We start from the raw sequence: 18,308 nt of genomic DNA on the forward strand, positions 1-18,308 counted from the left end.
GGTCAGGCAGGGGTCACGCGGGTGTCGGGCCAGGAGAGGAGAGGAGAGGGTGGGGAGGTACTGGCCTGGCCGGTCCAGCGCGGCCTCCTCCAGGACCTGGCTGTGGCTCTGCTGGGCGCGGTGCTGGGCTGGGGGCTCCGAGGCAGAGAGCAGGTAGGGTGCGGCCGACGAGGCAAGCAGGGCGGCTCTGCTGGAGGCGGTTCTGCTGAGCCGGAGCTGCAGCAGAGGATTGGGTTTCAGCGGCGAGGGGGCAAGGGGGCTGGCAGAGCAGCCTGGGGGGTGGGGAGGTCCCTGGGGCCCCAGGCGGAGCCATTAGTGCAGCGTCGGGGGGGAGGCCTGGCTGTGGAGACCAGAGGCGCCAGCAGGAAGCCACAGCGATCCCGGGTAGGCTTGAGGGGAGCCGAGAGAGAACTTGGGGCCGGGGGTGCCCTCGGGGCCCTCTAGGTCCCCAGCTGCAGCCCCCGTATGTCGGGCCTGAGGGTCAGTCGCTGACCCTTGGCCCCGTCCCCGTCCTCTGCCCTCTCCGCCCGTCCCCCTAACCTCTCGCGAGATCATCTGCTCTTCCGCAGAGCGGAGCTGGCTCCTGACCAGGCTGGAAAGTGGTGGGAAGTTGGCATCAGCAGACTCTTCTGAGCCCCCAGCGGCCCGGCCTACTCTGGGTGCCAGGGTCTCCTCCGGCCCCACGTGCAGAGGTGGTCTGTCCCCAGTGACCCTCTCTCCCACCTCCCCATGCTCAGGCCCTCGTGTCTGGGGGGCTGGCCTGTGCCACAATGACTGTGGGCTCACCTGTCGTCCTTCAAGTATAACACGGGTGCCCGTGTGATGCCCTCCCAGGTAACATGGATGCCCTATGATGTCACATCTTTTTTCACTTGACAACATTCTGGAGACCATGTGGTATCCAGTACCTGGAAAACGTCCTCATTTTTTAAGTGGCTGCGTAGCATTTCATTTATGTGGATGTACCATCATTTATATAACCACACCCCTGTTGATGGACACTGGGGGTTTCCAGTCTTCCATTACAAACAGTGGTGCTCTCAGTAACATCGTACAGACATAAACTCCTAGAAATAGAACTGCTGGGTCAAGAAGAGGCAACTGCATGGGTAATTTGATAGCAGAAAATTCCCCACCGTAGGCATTACACCACTGTGCGCTCCCATCATAACATGGAGTGTGCCTGTTTTGCATGGGGGCTTTTCTAAAGGAGAGACGCTGCCCCAAACCGGCTGGAGTGCCCCGGGCCACAGTGCCTAGCACAGCATGGCGACACTGGCCTTGAGGGGGCGGAGCCGGGGCATTTGACTGAGATGCCGAGACGCTGGGGCGGGCTGGGGCGGACTCCCAGGGGCTAGAGAGGACATCTCCGAAAGGCAGAGCTGCAGTGTGCAAGGCCTCAAGCGGGACTCGGGGTTCTTGCTAATCCAAGGTACGAGGGATGGGAGGCAGCTGCAGAGCGCTGCCGCTGTCGCGGAGGACTGTCAGGGCTGCTCCTCACTGGCGTCAAGCCCTGCGTTTGGTTAAACGCTCACCCGCCCCCGTGGAGCTGGGAGTTGCACTGCAGGCCTGAGAGAAAGCAGATTTATCTCCACTAATTTATTTACTGCAATTTATTTCTACTCCGTGCCCCTCCACAAAGCATTAGAGGCGAGGGTCCATGGGCTCTCGGCAGTGAGTGGAACGTAGTTCGCCAACTGAACATGATCACGTCGCGCTGTGATCGCCTGGCCTCCTGTCCGTCCTCCTGATGAGACCGCCGCAGGTCTCACGGGGGCAGGGATGTCCTCACCGCCCCCACCCTGGCAGACAGGGCGGCACACAGCAGGTGCTTAATGAACACACACCTTGAAGGAGTGAATAACAGGGTTTATTGCACAGATGTAACCAGCTTCTGAGGCTAAGTACTTTACCACAGATTATTCTAATTAAACTCTTAAAAGAAGCTCGCGAAATTAAGTGCAGCTAGGTTTACGGTCTGCGTGGAATAGCTGCAGGAGCCAAGGCTGAGGTTAAGGCTACACAGCAAGTGTGCAGCTGACCGCAGGGCCTTCCAGCTCAGGGCTCGCCATGGATCTCACCACTTCCCTAAAGAGGGGATGCGGGGGGGGGGCAGGATTTGGAGAGGCCACCCTGCAGGGGTAAGGAGAGACCTAGAATCTGGTGTCAGAAGACGTCTGGGTGGCTGGAGGCCGCGGCTGCTGCTGGTAGAGCACGAGCTGGCCTCGGCCGGGAGGGGCCAGGCAGGCCAGCATGGACTCGGCCGGGGAGTTGAGGCCTGCCCTTGGCTGCCCTCACTAGGGAGGCGTTTAGTGGCAAAGCGACCTGGAGCTAGCCCGTGCTCTGCTTCCCGGGCCAGGCCTGCCCTGGGGTGCGACCTCTCATCATTAAGAAAGCAGCGCATGAAACCAGGGTGGCTTTGGCCCTGGGATATTTCCCTAAAGTAGCACCTGGTCCTAAACCACACCCAGAAGAGGCTGTGGGCACTCTCAGCTGAGCTGCTGCAGCCTCCTCCAGGCTGGCCTCCAGCCACAGCTGCCCCTGCTGCCAACCCCTGAAACATGGCATCGTCCTTCTATGCCACGGGATAAATCCAAAAGGTCTGGCTGGCCTTGAAGGTCCAGCATGGGCGGCCCCTCTTTCTCAAGCCAGGGTGCAGGACTCATGATGGAGTCTTCAGCCCAGACGTGGCTGTGAAGGGGGAAGGTTTCCTGGTGGGATGTGACACAAGCAGAACCAAGGCAGGAGGGGTGCCCGGTTCTAGGAGCTGACCAGGGCTGGGGGCAAACCCTGGCTGCTCTTAGGTCCCCAGAAGCGGACAAGAGTCCAGCCCCACCCCATTCACAGCTTTGGGGTCACAGGGCTTGTGCCACCTGGGCAGCTGGCCTATCCTCTTTCAAAGTGAGGCTCTGGTCCCACCTGCTCCAGGGACCCCATCTGACCACGCCAGGGAGGCCGGTCGGGCAGGGACCGCTCCTTGCCGGACGGATTTTGTATTCTGTCAGCCCAAGGGGCTTAGCATCAGCTGTTCCTCAGTGCTGTGGTGACTGTTAGCACTGGACGTCCCCCGTGGCTGGAGTTTGGGGTGCATGTCCTCTTCTGTCCCTTTCAGAGGTAAGTGTCCTCACATAGAGGGTGGCGGTCCACAATCTCACCGGATGACGGGCTCAAGGCGCACGGGGCTGGGGCAGAACCTCTTGTGGATCAGACCACAGCTGCCCGCCCCTCCTCGCCCTCCCCAAGAGCCAAGGGGCCTGTTAGGCCCCCGTCCTGTTTAGATGGGGGGAGGGCACAATCTAGAGAAAGGACTGTGTAAAGGCACAAGGAGAAGGAAGGGAAGTTGTTCCCAAGATGTGGGCTGCGGGTTTGAAGGGCTGGCTCAGTGGGTGGGCGCCTTCTCGCAGGGCCCTGAGAGGCCTGTCGGGATTCCGCAGAGGAGGCCGAGGTCCTGGTACTGGTGTGGGACGAATCCTGGGGCGAGTCCCTACTCCCACCCCCGGTGCTGACTTGTGAAAATTCCCTGCAGCTGCGGCCTGCACACCTTTAGCCTGTCGGGTACAGGGGGAGGCTCGGCAGGGCTGGGAGAGGGGTCGGGGAGGGCTTGGCAAAGGGAGGGGACAGAGCAGGGGCCCGCCGTGCAGCCAGGGGCTCTCAGCTCTGGCAGGAGGAGTGCGCCCAACCTTCCCCAGCCCGGCGCCTGGCCCGGGTTTCGCTGCGAGCAAGGGAGCGATGGCAGTAGCCCCCACCCCAGCATGCTGGCCCACCTGGGGGCTCGGTGCCCGGGATCCCCCCTGAGCTGAGCCCTGGCCCTGGGCACGGATGCACGGCGGTGACCAGACCTCTCAGGACTTGGGGTGCTGCTTCCCGTGGCCCCTGGGCGTCTCAAGAGGCGGGGCATCTAGGGCCTGTCTCCGGATGAGCTCCGAATAGAGCCTGCCCTTCTTTAGGAGCTCCTCATGGGTCCCCACCTGGAGAGAGGAAGAGGGGCAGACGGTCACCCCAACCCAGCTCAGAGTTCAGAGCCCTTGGAGGGCCAGCTTCTCATGAGCCGTTGGGCACGGCTTCACCTAAGCCAGCATCAGTCCTGAGGCGAGTATGAAACCAAAGCACAGCTGATTACGGATTGCCACTGGCGCATCTGTATTTGTCAGCTGAGCTAGATCGTGGAAGAGCATCTGGGTCCCCCTGTCTTTCTTACAAGGCCCAGTGCCCCTCGCCCAGCGCGAGTGGCCAGGGGGCTGTGAGCCGGGCCCCATACAGCCCCCAAGCCCTGCTGCAGACACAGCCTCTGGGCTGCTCCTGCCTGGGCCCTGATCAGGGTCCCTGGTGCGGCCTCTTCTGTGCCTCAGCCCCTGGGCCCCTCCCCCAGCAGCGAACACTTCTCTGAGAACTTTCGCCTTTGATCCTGGGAGCCACGCTGCAGCTCTACTCACTGCCCCACCCCAGGGGACAGAGGAAGAAGCTGGGGCCCCGAGAGGCCAGGGCTTATCAAAGGGCAGGAACTCCTGAATCCACACGGGTGCTGCTTTCAGACTATGAGCCCAAGGCCCCAGGGCCAGGCCAGACCCTCACACAGCTCAGCTGAGCCGCCCGTCCCACTGTGTCCGTGGCTGAAGCCGTGCCAGCCCCCTGACCTGCTCCCCGGGCCCCAGCTGACCTCGCAGACCCGGCCGTGGGCCATAACGACGATCTGGTGGGCCCCACGCACGGTGCTGAGCCGGTGGGCGATGACCAGCACGGTGCGGCCAGCGCTGGCGCGGTCCAGGGCCTCCTGCACCAGCCTCTCAGACTCCGAGTCCAGTGCGCTGGTCGCCTCATCCAAGATCAGCACTAAGGGCTGCTTGACGAGGGCTCGGGCGATGGCCAGGCGCTGCTTCTGGCCACCAGACAGGGTTGCGCCCCGCTCGCCTGGGGAGGGAGGGGATAGGGCGGGGCCTGGAGTGGCGCTCAGCTCTGCACTCGGGGGCGGCCCTGCAGATGGTCACCGGGGCCGTCTGGCGCTTCCCGCCTGGCCCCTCAGGGCCCTGCCCTGGCCCTGTGCGCATTCGTCCTGCCTCTGAGGGCAGGGTGATGCCTGGCGGCACCACGATCCCACGTCCCCGTGCAAACGTGCACAGGCACTCACACGACGACGGGTCGTGAACGCAGCGGGGCTCAGGGATGCTCAGAGGTGTCGCTGAGCTCCACCCACACACCAGGGCAGGGGCTCGGAGCCATGACGGGCCTGGGTCCCACCCCCTGCCCTGGCCCTGCAGCGCTAGCCGCCTTCTCCTGGCCTCCTGGCTCTCTGCTGCTGTGGGGACATCTAGGATCCAGATGTGACTCCTGCGGTGGGGTAGGGGGTGGCAGAACAGTGGGATTCAAAACCCACCTGGGCATTCTGGGAAGACCATATTGGGGTCCAAAATGCCCACAGAGAACAGCAGAGGTGGCAGCCTGGTTGCCAAAGAGAGCTTCAGGTGACTCTGCAGTCACAGAGCAGGGGGGCAGGCTGCAGCCCCGGGCAGCCCGCGAGTGCACGGGGTCAGGGGTACAATGCGCGCGCACAGAGAGGAGTGGGCCCGGCTCCTCCCGTCAGGGCGGGGTCCGCAGGAATCCGAGCAGTGAGTAACACGGAACACGAAGGACGGCTACCCACAGAGGGGGCGCCACTCGGAAGGCTAAGCTCAGCCAGGCTCAGGACTAGGTTTCGAGAGGAGTTGAGAACCTTGGATATGCCTGTGCCGTGAGATATGCTGGAACATTCTGCAACAGAGCCAAGAGACCCTGGACGATAAACATGAGCCCAAAGGCTGAAAAAAAGGCCTCTGAGAGGAGCACACGAAGTGCAGGCCGCACTGCGAAGACTCCAGTGCGGCGCTGCAACGCTGCAACGCTCCAGAACCACCAGAGCCCTCTTCTGCGTAAGTCAGAAGACAGACTGGCTCAACCAAACCCACCCCTACGGAGAGCCAGGGGAGCACCTTTCGTTGAAGGATAAACAATTACAAGGAGGTAACACCCCCTTGCTTCTGGTCAGGTCTTGGGTGCTGACGTGGCGAGCTCTGAAGAGTCCCCACGTCACGGATCACTTGTGCCCCTGCCCTCCGTCACGCTCCTGTCCCTGCAGGCTGCCTGTGCCTGAACTGCATGGGCCTCGTCTCCCCTGTCCCCACAGAGTCGCCTCTGTCCCACTCGGCCATGGTTGTTGTCTGGTCTTCCCCGATGCTGTGACTGTGTTCCTGCCCCCCGGATCCCAGCCTCGCACGTGGGCCCCGCGGACCCCAGCAGGATGCTGTCTCTGAACTCACCCACGACGGTGTTGTATCCCTCGGGGAAGCTGGTGATGAACTCATGTGCATTGGCTTCCCGGGCAGCTGCGTAAACCTCTTCGTCGGAGGCGTCCAGCTTCCCGAAACGGATGTTCTCCATGATTGTTGTTCCGAACAGGACTGGCTCCTGGGGGTGGGAGGTGGAGGGTCCACCGGAAACATTCTGATTTTGCCCTGAACCTCTGAGGGGCGCATCAGCAGAAGCTGTTTCGGCCAGAACAGGACCACTTGGAGGGCAGGTAGGGGCAGTTCAAAGTTACAGGTCAAACACAGAGAGGTCCATCAAAGGGGGAAGAAGCCGAGCTCCTGCATGGCATGGAGCCCCTTGAGAAAGGGAGCGGGAAGGCGGCTGGGAGAGCAAGGCCAGCTGGCCCGGCAGGGTCCCCCGTCTCTGGGGAGATGGGCAGGGAAGGGTTTTACAATTTGGCCTTCTCCTGCCAAAAGGGCGCCCTCTATCCACACATGGCGGGTGGGGGGAGGTGGACGCTCGCTGGGAAAGCAGTGGGGCTGAGAGCTTCAGAGCGGGGCTGCGGGGCCTTGGTTGGTGGGTGAGCCACCAGCAGTGCCCGGCAACACCGTGTGGGTGTCCAGACCTTCTGGACACCACAGAACCCAGGGATCCTAAAACGGCCACCCCATTTCCACCTGCTTGGACCTTTTACATCGAGGAACAGGGTTCCAAGGGCAGAGCTGCAGTCGCTGGGACCCCAGTGAACGCTGGGGACTGGTGAAGAGAGCCAGCTCACCCCCGTGCCCCCAGGAGAGCAGCAGGTGACGGGGCTGGGAAGGGGGAGGGGCCCAGGCCGCAGGGACTGAGAGAAGCAGGCACCTGGCTGATGAAGCCGATGACCTGACCCCGGAGCCAGGAGGGGTCGAGGGTGCGCAGGTCCTGCCCATCCAGCGTCACCATGCCCGCCGTGGGGTCGTAGAAGCGCTCAAGCAGGGAAGCCACGGTGGTCTTTCCTGGGGGTTCGGGAGGGGGGCATGGGTTTCTGGAGCATGTCCGGGACAGGGACGCCCCCGGTGGCAGTGGAGGGGCCCCTCCTTCCACACTGAGTGGCTCCCACAGGGAAAAGTCACAGGTGGGAGGGTGGCGGGCTCCTCTTACCTCCCCCGGACTGGCCCACCAGGGCCACAATCTTGCCCGGGGGCAGCGTGAGGGTGAAGTCTCTGAGCACCTGGAAGCCGGGACGGCAGGGGTAACTGGGAGGAACCAAGAGACCCTCAGTCAGACCGGGTTCCTGGCCCCTTGTTGCCCGGGTCCCTCCCAAAGTCTCCCTGCACCCCCAAGGGGGGCTTACTTAGAGGGAGACATTGACCCACAGGTCCCCAGACAGGCTCCCTCTCCTGCCCTCAACCCGCAGAGAAATACCCCTGCGCCCAGCACTGACGCTAACCTGAAGCAGACGTTGTGAAAGGTGATGGAGCCGCGCAGGTGCTCCCTGGGGATGCAGTGGCCCCCGGACAGTGGGATGCGCGGGCTCAGCGTCATGTACTCGAAGACCCGGCTGCCTGCACTGAGCCCCCGCACCACCTGGGGAGGGGGGTTAAAGTCTGCGTGAGGGAGGCATGGGGTCCCAGGGAATGGGCAGCACCTCCTGGACTCCCACTTGGCGGCGGGGGAGGGGCTTGTCGTATCCCCTCCGCCAGACACCCAATTCCCACGGCACACAAGTGACATCAGTGGCTGACGGGATTCCAGCCCAGGCACCGCATCCACATCCTTGGACCCACCCAGCTCTGCCACTCACCTGGCCAAACAGGACAGAGAGGTTGGCCATGGACCTGCGAGTAAAAGAGGAGGGTTGAAAGAGGGGGATGAGGAGGGCCTGAGAGAAGGCGGGCCAGCGCCAGAGGGGCAGGTCTGGGTCTCAGCTGCGTGGGGGACGTGTTGGGTGAGGCGAGGAAACAGGCGGCCGGAAGCCAAACGCAGAGGTAGTTCCCGAAAACTGGGGCCCTAGGCGCCCTGGAATCCGGCACCACCGGGGAGGTCTCCTGGCAAGTAACTTCTCCTTTCAGGGCCACGCTCCCTCCTGGCCCGGATGGGCTGACAGTCATCAGTACCTGAGGGCCGGGCTCCAGGGAGGAAACAGGGAAGGCAGGCGCAGGGCGCGGCGGGGCCGGACTCCACGCTGCCCGCAGCCTGCAGGGAGGGGCTGTGAGGCCCACCAAGGGGGTCAGACCTAGCGCTGTCCACTCCCGGGGGAAGCAAGGGCTAAGGAAGGTGGAAAAAAGCATGTTACTCCTTCTAGAGAAAGAAGGAAACAGAAGACATTGGACCACAGAGGGAACTCAAAATTCCCTGAGGACATGTCATCACGGGCTCCGCCCTGTGTGAGCAGAGGGGCAAGTGTCCATCTGTCCAGACGGTGGGTCACCTCCTCATCGTCGTGCGGGGCTGCCGTGCTAGGAGGAAGGTGAGTCACTACTCCTGAGTCACCGGCCCCCCGCTTAGTCACGGGCCAGGCCAGCCCGTGACTGTGCGTCTCTGATTGTGCATGCGGGTTCTTCTCGAAGAGAAGAGGAGGCAAGACTGACTCCCTAGGATCTCACTTCTCCCAGCACCGGGGGTGGGGGAGGGGGGGAGCCCGCAAGGAAACGCCCGGAGAACTTCCCGAGAAGAGCCAGGACAGCAAGTTAGTCTGCGCCTGAGGCCTGTGGCTGGGGAAGCCGCCCCACCTAGCACCTAGCAGCCTGCGAGACAGGCTCTCTGAAGTCTGTGACACGGCTCTGCCAACGGGCTAGGCAGTGCAGTGGGGAGGAAAGGAAAGGGTCTGGACGCAGGCCATGAAGGGGAGGGGCCCAGGGCAAGGCGAGTCTGAGGGAGCGGGGCCAGGCCTGGGACGGGGGGCTGCCGTCCGCCGGGGGAGACTTTCTGCCCCTGCCCCTGCCCCGTTGAGCACGGTAGGGTGACCGTGAAGGGAGCCAGTGGTGCTCATCTGGGTCAGCACTGGGGGAGGGGCAGCAGGGGGCCGCCCAAGTTCCACCTCGGAACAGCCAGACCTTCTTAGTCCCAAGGCCACCAGGGATCAGTTCCTGGGCCTGCGGGAAGGAGGGGTGAGGCTGCCCAGGACAAGAGAGGGTCTGAATGGGCCCAGATTAGGAAGCACTGAGCAGAAATGGGTGGTATCTGGTCTTTGTGGAATGCTGGGTCTGGGGCTGAGAAAGGGAGTCTTTTCTACCTGCCTGCCTCCAGCTTAGCTCCATTCTGCCCAGAACAATATTAATAAGGCTGATGGTGAGGGATTCTGGAAGAAACGGCGGACACTCGCACAGGTGGTAAGCCACGGGGCAGAGCCATGACACGAGGACCGTCGGCGTCGGGAATAACGAGGAAGGGACCCAGAGGGGCGTCTGAGCTGATGTTCTATCTTCTGGACGTGGCTGGTTGCTAACACAGGTCTTCACTCTTCAATTATTTATTCTACCATATTTACGGTAATTGCTTATCTAACTTGTATTTCTTTCTTTCTTTCTTTCTCTTTTTTTTTGCGGTACGCGGGCCTCTCACTGTCGTGGCCTCTCCCGTTGCGGAGCACAGGCTCCGGACGTGCAGGCCCAGCGGCCAAGGCTCACGGGCCCAGCCGTTCCGCGGCATGTGGGATCTTCCCGGAACGGGGCACGAACCCGTGTCCCCTGCATCGGCAGGCAGACTCTCAACAACTGCGCGACCAGGGGTGCCCCCCCACTCTTCAATTATTTATTCTACCACATTTACTGTAATTGTTTATCTAACACGTATTTATGTTTTATGTGTTTTGGTATACATGGTATATGGCGGGGAAACAGTGAGGAGAAACAGCAGAAGGAGCTGCTAGGAACTTAGCTTGGAAGGGACAGGGGAGGGGAGCAGGCCCACCCTGGGCACTCTTGTGGCAGAGCCAGCGGGGAGCTCTGGTGCCTGCGGGCAGATGGGATCCAGTGAGCCAGCAGGGTGGGACCTGCAGGGGAAGGTCAGGCAGAGGGTGGGAGGCCAGCTCTTAAAAAGCGTGTCGGGCTTCCCTGGTGGCGCAGTGGTTGAGAGTCCACCTGCCGATGCAGGGAGCACGGGTTTGTGCCCCGGTCTGGGAGGATCCCACGTGCCGCGGAACGGCTGGGCCTGTGAGCCATGGCCGCTGAGCCTGCGTGTCCGGAGCCTGTGCTCCGCAATGGGAGAGGCCACAACAGTGAGAGGCCTGCATACAGCAAAAAAAAAAAAAAAAAAAGAATCTGCCTGCCAATGCAGGGGACATGGGTTCGAGCCCTGGTCTGGGAAGATCCCACATGCCACGGAGCAACTAAGCCCGTGCGCCACAACTACTGAGTCTGCGCTCTAGAGCTCGCGAGCCACAACTACTGAAGCCTGTGTGCCTAGAGCCCGTGCTCTGCAACGAGAAGCCACCACAATGAGAAGCCTGTGCACTGCAACTAAAAGTAGCTCCCACTCAGCAATGAAAACCCAATGCAGCCACGAAAAAAGAAAGAAAAAGAAAAAGTCTTGGGACTTCCCCGGTGGTCCAGTGGTTAAGACTCCATGCTTCCACCGCAGGGAGCATGGGTTCGATCCCTGGTCGGGGGACTAGGATCTCACATGTCACGTGGTGTGGCCAAAGAAAAAGAAAAAAGGACCAAAAAAAAGGCTCATCGAAGAATTGTCTGGAAGGCGAAGATGGCAACTGCGTTTCCGAGTGTACGGTCAGCGAGTTAGGCTGCAGGGGCTGCTGGGAGCCCTGAGCGGGCTCTGGACGAAGGCAGGGGCTCCCCATCCCCAGCCCTGAGCTTCGCCAGGGGACCTGGTAGCTGTCCCCGCAGCAGACTGGCACCCCCGGCCCCTGGCCCAGCTGGGCCCCTTAGGAAAGGGAACGGCCCCACACTCACCTCTGCACTGTCTGGGAGGCCACCAGGAAGGACATGAGGTCTCCCCCCGTCAGCTGCTGTCCGGCCACGAGGGAGCCCCCAATAAACAGGGTGCCCAAGACCATGCCTGAGTGGGGCAAGGACAGGGGTTCAAGGAGGAAGCAGCGGAGGGCAGAGGACAGAGCCTGGCCCACGTGCTGGTCCCCAGTGCCAGTCCCTGCTGTGCTCCCCACTGACTGGACTTCAGGTAAGTCACTTGAGTGGTCTCTGCCTCTGTCTCGTCATCTGGCAACGAGTGGGTTGGGGGCACCTCCACGGCTCCCTTGGGGGCGGCCCAGCAGCGTGCTGTACACGGCTCGGCTGTGACACTGGGTCTCCCTGCCCACTGCCTGCCGGCGGCAGCAGACTCCAGAGGCCGGCTGACTGGCCCTCGAGAGACATGTGAAGGACCTCGAGCAGGTGGAGAGCCGCCCGTTGCCCACCCTGCTGGGACCCGTCCTTCGCTCCTCCGAGCTCAGCCCAAGCCACAGCCCAGGTCCCCCGGTAGGGCCTCGCTCACTCACAGTTGAAGGCGATACTGGAGAGCCCCTGGAACAAGGCGATGCCTCTGCCCAGCTCCTCTGCCTTAGAGCGGGACCCCCCCAGCTCCGCTCCATAGCGTCTGCGACAGAAGCCGAGCCCAGCCCTCAGGAAGCAGGCAGGCTGCGACGCGGGGTGGGGGGAGGTGCATCTGGAGAGGCCGCCCCCCTGCCACCGCTTTGGGCTCCACCCCCACCCGGCACTCACTCCTCTTCCCGCTGCTCCATGGCGAAGGCTCGCACGGTCCGTACGTTGCCCAGGGCTTCATCTGCCACACCCGTTGCCCTGGCGACCTGTGGGGAGTCCAGGAGTCAGGGTGCCGGGATGGAGACACGGAGGGGTGACAGAGGAGTACAGGGCAGAGAAGAGGACGGGCGGGAATGCTGGTACCTGCTCCTGACACTGGCGAGACAATTTTCTGAGAGCTGAGCCCATGAGGGTGCCAGCGCCCATCAGGGCAGGCGTGGCCACCATCAGCAGCAGGGTGAGGCGCGTGGAGAGCATGGACAGGGACACCAGGCAGCCGGCCACCTGCGTGAAGCTGCGCAGCCCCTGGGGAGCGGACAGGAGGGCGTCTGGCATCAGCAACATGATGTGGGGAACTCGGCAAGAGTCAGCTGGCTACAGCTAGCTCTCCACTCACAAGGCCAAGGCCATAGGTCTGACCCCCGGGAGGCCAACCGACAGTCCACTGGTCACAGAGCGTAACCCCTTCCTGATGCGCAGGCGTGAGGAGAATGCCTGTGGACCGAGGCATCCTCCCCCGGGACAAATCCCACTTTTATTCTCTTCTGCTCTAGAAACTGAACAGAAAGAGAATCGCCTGGGGAATTCCCTGGCCGTCCAGTGGTCGGGACTTGGTGCTTTCACTGCGGGGCCCGGGTTCAATCCCTGGTCGGGGAACTAAGATCCCACAAGCTATGAGGCGCGGCCAAAAAATAAAAAAAGAGAGATTGCCTGGTGATGCCGCCCAGGGACGGCTAGGGGTCAGTGACAACGCGGGGGGAAGAGGAGAGGACATCAGGAACAGAGCAGAAAGCCATCGCGCCCTCTCCTGCCGGCGTGCCCGGCATTCCGGGGGCAAGGTGGTGATTCTGCTCTGGGCAAGCTGGGCCAGGACAGGCTCATCTGAGCCTTCCTTCTTGGGACGGTTTTCCGGGGACGTAGGATTTCAGAACGGGAGAGAAACAGCCTGTCTCGACCCCGGACGCTGCCGTGGCACCTCCTGCTGTGAACGTCCCTCTTCCCTCACCCGCACCCTCACCAGACAGCAGGCTTCTCGCTTCGGCATGAGCCTGGGCGCAGGGCCCAAGGGTGGGGCGGGGGGTGGGGTGGGCAGGACTGGCCTGCTGCATCCGCACTAGGGAGCATGCGCGTGTGAGTGAGCGTGGGGGGACCTGGGCGCTGACCTGGGAGATGACGAGTTTGAAGGATGATTTAAACTCCTGCACGTCAGTCGTCAATCGGCTTACCAGCTGCCCTGTCTTTTTAGCATCGAAGAAAGCAATGTCTTGTCTGGCAGTGGGACACGGGGGCAGCGGGTGGGGGAGAAGAGGGAGACACGACCTCAGTATGAGGCCCCGCCCCTAGGCATTCACCAGTCCCCCCCGAGGGCCGCTTGGTCCCCGCCACCACTGCACCCCACATCCCGAGGCTGGCAGTACCGGAGCAGGTTGCTGAAGAGGGCCCTCCGCATGTCCGCAGCCATGCGCTCTCCGATGCGGGACAGAAGCACCAGGTACCCGAAGGTCAGCAGGCCCTGGGAGAGAGGCCAGGATCTCAGGGGCGCCCGCGCAGTTCCGCTGGCGGCCCCCGGGCCCTCCCTTCTGCTGTACCTGGAGGCCGTAAAGGATGAGCAGGTGGGTGCTGAGGTTCCGGGACTCAGTCAGGAAGCTGCCCACGTGGTCCCTCGTGTACTTGGCCACGATCTCCACCAGCTGACCCAGAAGCAGGGGGATCTGCACATTCACCAGTGCTGCGCCCAGTGCCAGCTTGGGGGGTGGGAGACAGACGTTTACAGGGGGACCACGCTCTTCCCTAACCCCGGCCCTTCCTCTCCCACTATTGCCCACGCTTTGGGGGCTCCTGTGTCTCTCGGAGAGTTAAAGCCCAGCTGCCAGCCCCAGGGGACCCCTGGACCCTGTTCACCCAGCTGCCCTGTGCAGGTCCTCCTGGTGACCCCCAGCCCCGCTGCTTCCCGAGGTCTCCTCTGAGATTCGGCCGGCAGGAAAGCTGTCCCTAGGCGGCTCTGGCTGGGGCTTCCGCGAACCCCTGGCTGGGTTCTTCCCTGTCCCTGGCGTGGGGCGGGGCGGGAGAAAACCTCACCATGATGGCTGCCCCCAGGACCAGCAGATGGGGGCGTAGAAACTGCCAGAAGAGCTTCCAGTTGAAGCGGGGCTCCACGACACGGGGTCCGGAGCGGGCCGGAGGGGCCGCTTCTGCCTCACAGAGTGCCACAAGGCCGCGGCGGGGGCACTTACTCAGGATCACGGGGCCCAGGAGGACTCCCCCAACCCAGAGCCAGGCAGAGGGGCTGCGGCTGGGAGCTGGGGGGGCTCGAGGGAGGCAGGCCCGGAGCTGGGGCTGCAGCCGGGCCACGGCCCCGAGGAGGCAGGAGCTGGGGCGGCCATCGCGGGACCTGCAGGGAGAGAAGGGCACTGAGGGCTCGAGGGCCCAGCTGGCCCCCAGCTGAACAACAAAGCGGCCGAGCTCTCGGCTCAGCCCTCTGGAGAGCAGCAGCTCCTCTCGCAATGGCCCACCCTGCCCTTCTCAGGGCGGCTCTGAAGCAACCTCGGTTTCTGAGATGAACACGCCCAGTGGAGAGCAATCGAGTGGTAAAGGTGTTCTCCCTGGCTCGCCTCTCAGACGGCGGGCCCCAGCCAGTGACCGTCTCCAACCCCTGCTCTCTCAGAATCACAGGACATCAGAGCTGGACGGCGCTCCTCTTACAGTGGAGAACACAGAAGTTCCCAGTGAATGCAGCTCGGAGAGGGACAGTGCCCCCCCACCTCACCAAGTCATCAGTCCACTCTGTTTGATCCTCACATCCCTGGGAGGGAGAGGCCAGTATTCTCACTTGATAGATGACAAAATCCTGCAGGGCTGAGAGCTGAAATCATTTGTCCCCAGGCAGCAGAACTAGGACAAGAGAGGAGCCCTGCTGTCTGACTCCAGAATCCAGGCTCATCCTATGCTGCCATGTGTGATGAGCCCAAGGTTATGTGTGGCAGGGCCAGGCCTGGACCCAAGTCTCTGACCACTGGTCGGAAGCTTATTATATATCCCATCGCCCTGTCTCCTTCCTGGCCTTGAGCGCTTACGTGACAAGGCAAGGAAGGAAAGGGTGACAGACTCCCTCTCTGTCAGCTGAAGGAAGAAAAAGAAATAAAATCCAAATAACGTATCTTGTCATCTTGGGATAGACCAAGATCACCCCTTTCCTGCAGTTCCGGTACCTGCAGATGGCAACATAGGGCCGCAGCCTACTGTGCGTCAGTGCCCTGCTCTGTGGAACAGGAAGAGGGGGTGAACGGTACAGACCGAGTAACTACACTGCGGTAGTTAAGCTTTAGTGTGCGTGTGGGTACAAACGACTAATGACAAAGCTTGCCGAGGCTGGAGGCTGGGGGTGGGGTGGGGGGAGCCATTACCATCCTTTTAAAACACCTGGACTTGAGAGGGCAACGAGGACCATAATCATAATTGCATTTTTTTAATAAAAAATTTTTTTAAAAAATTTATTTATTTTTGGCTGTGTTGGGTCTTCACTGCTGCGAGTGGGGGCTACTCTTCCTTGCAGTGCACAGGCTTCTCATTGCAGTGGCTTCTCTTGTTGCAGAACACGGGCTCTAGGTGCGCGGGCTTCAGTAGTTGTGGCTCGCAGGCTCAGTAGTTGTGGCTCGCGGGCTTAGCTGCTCCGCAGCATGTGGAATCTTCCCAGACCAGGGATTGAACCCATGTCCCCTGCATTGGTAGGCGGATTCTTAACCATTGCGCCACCAGGGAAGTCCCCATAATTGCATTTTAAAGATCACTGCAGAGGGGAGTGAGCTGGAGAATGACAGGAGTGGCTATAGGGAGGCCTGTTAGAAGCATAAGTTATCTGGCCAAGAGTATACGGTAGGACGATCAAAGATCCAAATGAGATTATTGATGAGGAGAGGCTTTTAAAAAACAAATAGATGAAAGGTTTCTTCTTTACTATGATGGCCTTTCATATTTCCAGACCCTCCTAACTACACACTCCATCTCATCCTTCCCTTGTTTCAGGGAGGCCTGGGCTTCTTGCCAACTCTATATTACACCTCCCCCGACCCCATCCACCTGCCTGTCTTCCACTGTGTACTTTATATCTATCCAAAATATAAACGGAGAAGCTCAATGTCCTTCTGCCCTGTGTAAATGCCCCTCTTCCTCATTAGACCATATATTCCTTGATGGCGGGAAGCCCTATCTTATTCACCACCGTATCCCGAGCACTTAGCAGAGCTCTGGTACATAACAGTGTTCAGCAAATGGTTATGTTTCTTGAGCACATGCTCTCATTAGAAATGCAGAACAAGCTGCCCTGACTCGCTGCTGCAGCGTTTGCAAAGCTTTAGACTTACTGTGGGTAACAGTAACAAATAAGTTTTGCTTTGCGATCCGGCACAATGTCACAGAAAACTGAAATGCTTCACAAAACAGTACTTCTCCTCATTTTTTTTGGCTGTCCTGTGCGGCTCGCAGGTTCTTAGTTTTCCCACCAAGGATTAAACCCGGGCCCCGGCAGTGAAAGCACCAAGTCCTAACCACTGGACCACCAGGGAATTCCCTCCCTAATTTTTAAAATTAATTAATTAATATATTTATTTTTGGCTGCATTGGGTCTTCGTTGCTGCGCGTGAGCTTTCTCTAGTTGTGGCGAGCGGGGGCTACTCTTGGTTGCGGTGCGCAGGCTTCTCATTGCGGTGGCTTCTCTTGTTGTGGAGCACGGGCTCTAGGCATGCGGGCTTTAGGACTTGTGGCATGTGGGCTCAGTAGTTGTAGCTCATGGGTTCTAGAGCGCAGGCTCAGTAGTTGTGGTGCAGGGGCTTAGCTGCTCTGCGGCATGTAGGATCATTCCGGACCAGAGATCGAACCCATATCCCCTGCATTGGCAGGCGGATTCTTAACCACTGCGCCACCAGAGAAGTCCTCCTACTTTGTTTTTAACACATATTCCATTATATTCACTTTTAAATGATTCAGACTCACTAAATTCACTTTATGAACTATTGTGTTGTGACCTGACGTTTTAAAAACACTACACTATGAACACACAAATAGTAAAACGTTGTTTGATGTCTTTTCTGGAGTTTCGCTCTGGTTAAAAAACATCGACACCCTTACTCTTTTCCTAAGGACTGTTTTCAAGCCTTTTAATAATTTACCATGGCCACTTTCCAGCTTTTCTCATCTTCTCCAAACTAAGGTCTAAGCAGTGCTTGGTCACTGCCAAGAACTGGCAGATTACTTCCCAGCACCGGTACTTCTAGCTGCAGCTCCGCCCATCTCGCCCTCCATCAGTCAGACGGGCTTTCCAAAGGACACAAGCTCACATCCACCCGCCCCTACGAATCTGCTGCCTGCCTGGCTCTCGGGTTCTTCACTCCAGGATTAGAAAGGCATCAGTCGCTTCTCATAAAGCATTTACAGCGGAGTGGCAGTTTCAGGGTACATGTTCGTTTCCCACCTGTGTCTTTCTCTCTTGAGACGAACGTGTATAGAGCATACAAGAACACATACATACGCGTTACCAAATTGACTATCTCTGCTGAAACTATCCCGATTTAGTAACCATTTTTGTTCAGTTCACACTGAATTTCTGGAACAACAGCAATACCTAATGTCTCCGGACACTAATAATTTTTGTCCACATCGCCAGACCAATTCCAAGAACGAGGACTGGGGCCGGAAACGGGGGCCCGACACCTGTGCAGCACGGCGCCCGCTGGTGGGAAGAGACCTAGCGTGGTCACCGGCCAGAACGCCCCCTCCGTCCAGCACACATGCAGATACAGACGCGCCGAGCCTCCTGCTGGCACCTAGGTCTCGCTCTAAATAATTGAGGCCAATCCCCGGGGGAGTGACATTCAACCCCGGGCCGAGCCGGCCTATAACTCCCAGCAGGCGTTGCGCGAGCCTGGGACTCCATCTCCCGGCGGTCCCCACGCCCTGCCGGCCGGTCAATGGCCCGCGCTCCCAGTAGGTTTGTCCCTTTTTACCTGACGGCCGAGAATGTCTGGAAGCGGAGGGATAGTGGTGGCTTGCCTGCGACGGGGCTACCCCGAATCCCGACCCGAAATAAGTGCACCAACATGGTGGGGGTAGAAAAGGAGCAGCCGGCAACGGCAGCTTCACCCTTACTCCACTGAAGGTTCCATGTTGGCTCCGGCCCCCATCCCGACAACCCCCTCGCGACTCGGCGATGATTGGTGGAAAGAAGCATCAATTTCATTGCAAGCTGTGATTGGAGAAAACCTTGTTAGCCCCCCCTTCTGGGACTGTGATTGCAGAGAGTCACCTGCCTCCCGCCCCCACTTCCGGGCGGGCCCTGCCCTG

At 60.3% G+C, this 18,308-nt stretch overlaps 1 protein-coding gene across 1 annotated transcript; it reads right to left on the minus strand.

Moving 5' to 3' along the window:
- Positions 1-1,848: 1,848 nt before the first annotated feature.
- On the minus strand, positions 1,849-18,122 carry ABCB8 (ATP binding cassette subfamily B member 8). Its single transcript, XM_082662449.1, has 16 exons — positions 17,972-18,122; positions 14,052-14,364; positions 13,562-13,717; positions 13,391-13,485; positions 13,136-13,241; positions 12,117-12,278; positions 11,934-12,019; positions 11,711-11,808; positions 11,169-11,274; positions 8,063-8,096; positions 7,709-7,845; positions 7,420-7,514; positions 7,141-7,274; positions 6,291-6,438; positions 4,658-4,908; positions 1,849-3,968 (listed from the first exon to the last, which is right to left on the minus strand). Exons 1-16 carry the CDS (start codon positions 18,064-18,066, stop codon positions 3,843-3,845), a joined length of 2,142 nt encoding a protein of 713 aa, XP_082518575.1. The 5' UTR covers positions 18,067-18,122; the 3' UTR covers positions 1,849-3,842.
- Positions 18,123-18,308: the final 186 nt, after the last annotated feature.

This window comes from Grampus griseus (assembly GCF_964374135.1).
Source record: "Grampus griseus genome assembly, chromosome: 9".
Classification (NCBI taxonomy): domain Eukaryota; kingdom Metazoa; phylum Chordata; class Mammalia; order Artiodactyla; family Delphinidae; genus Grampus; species Grampus griseus.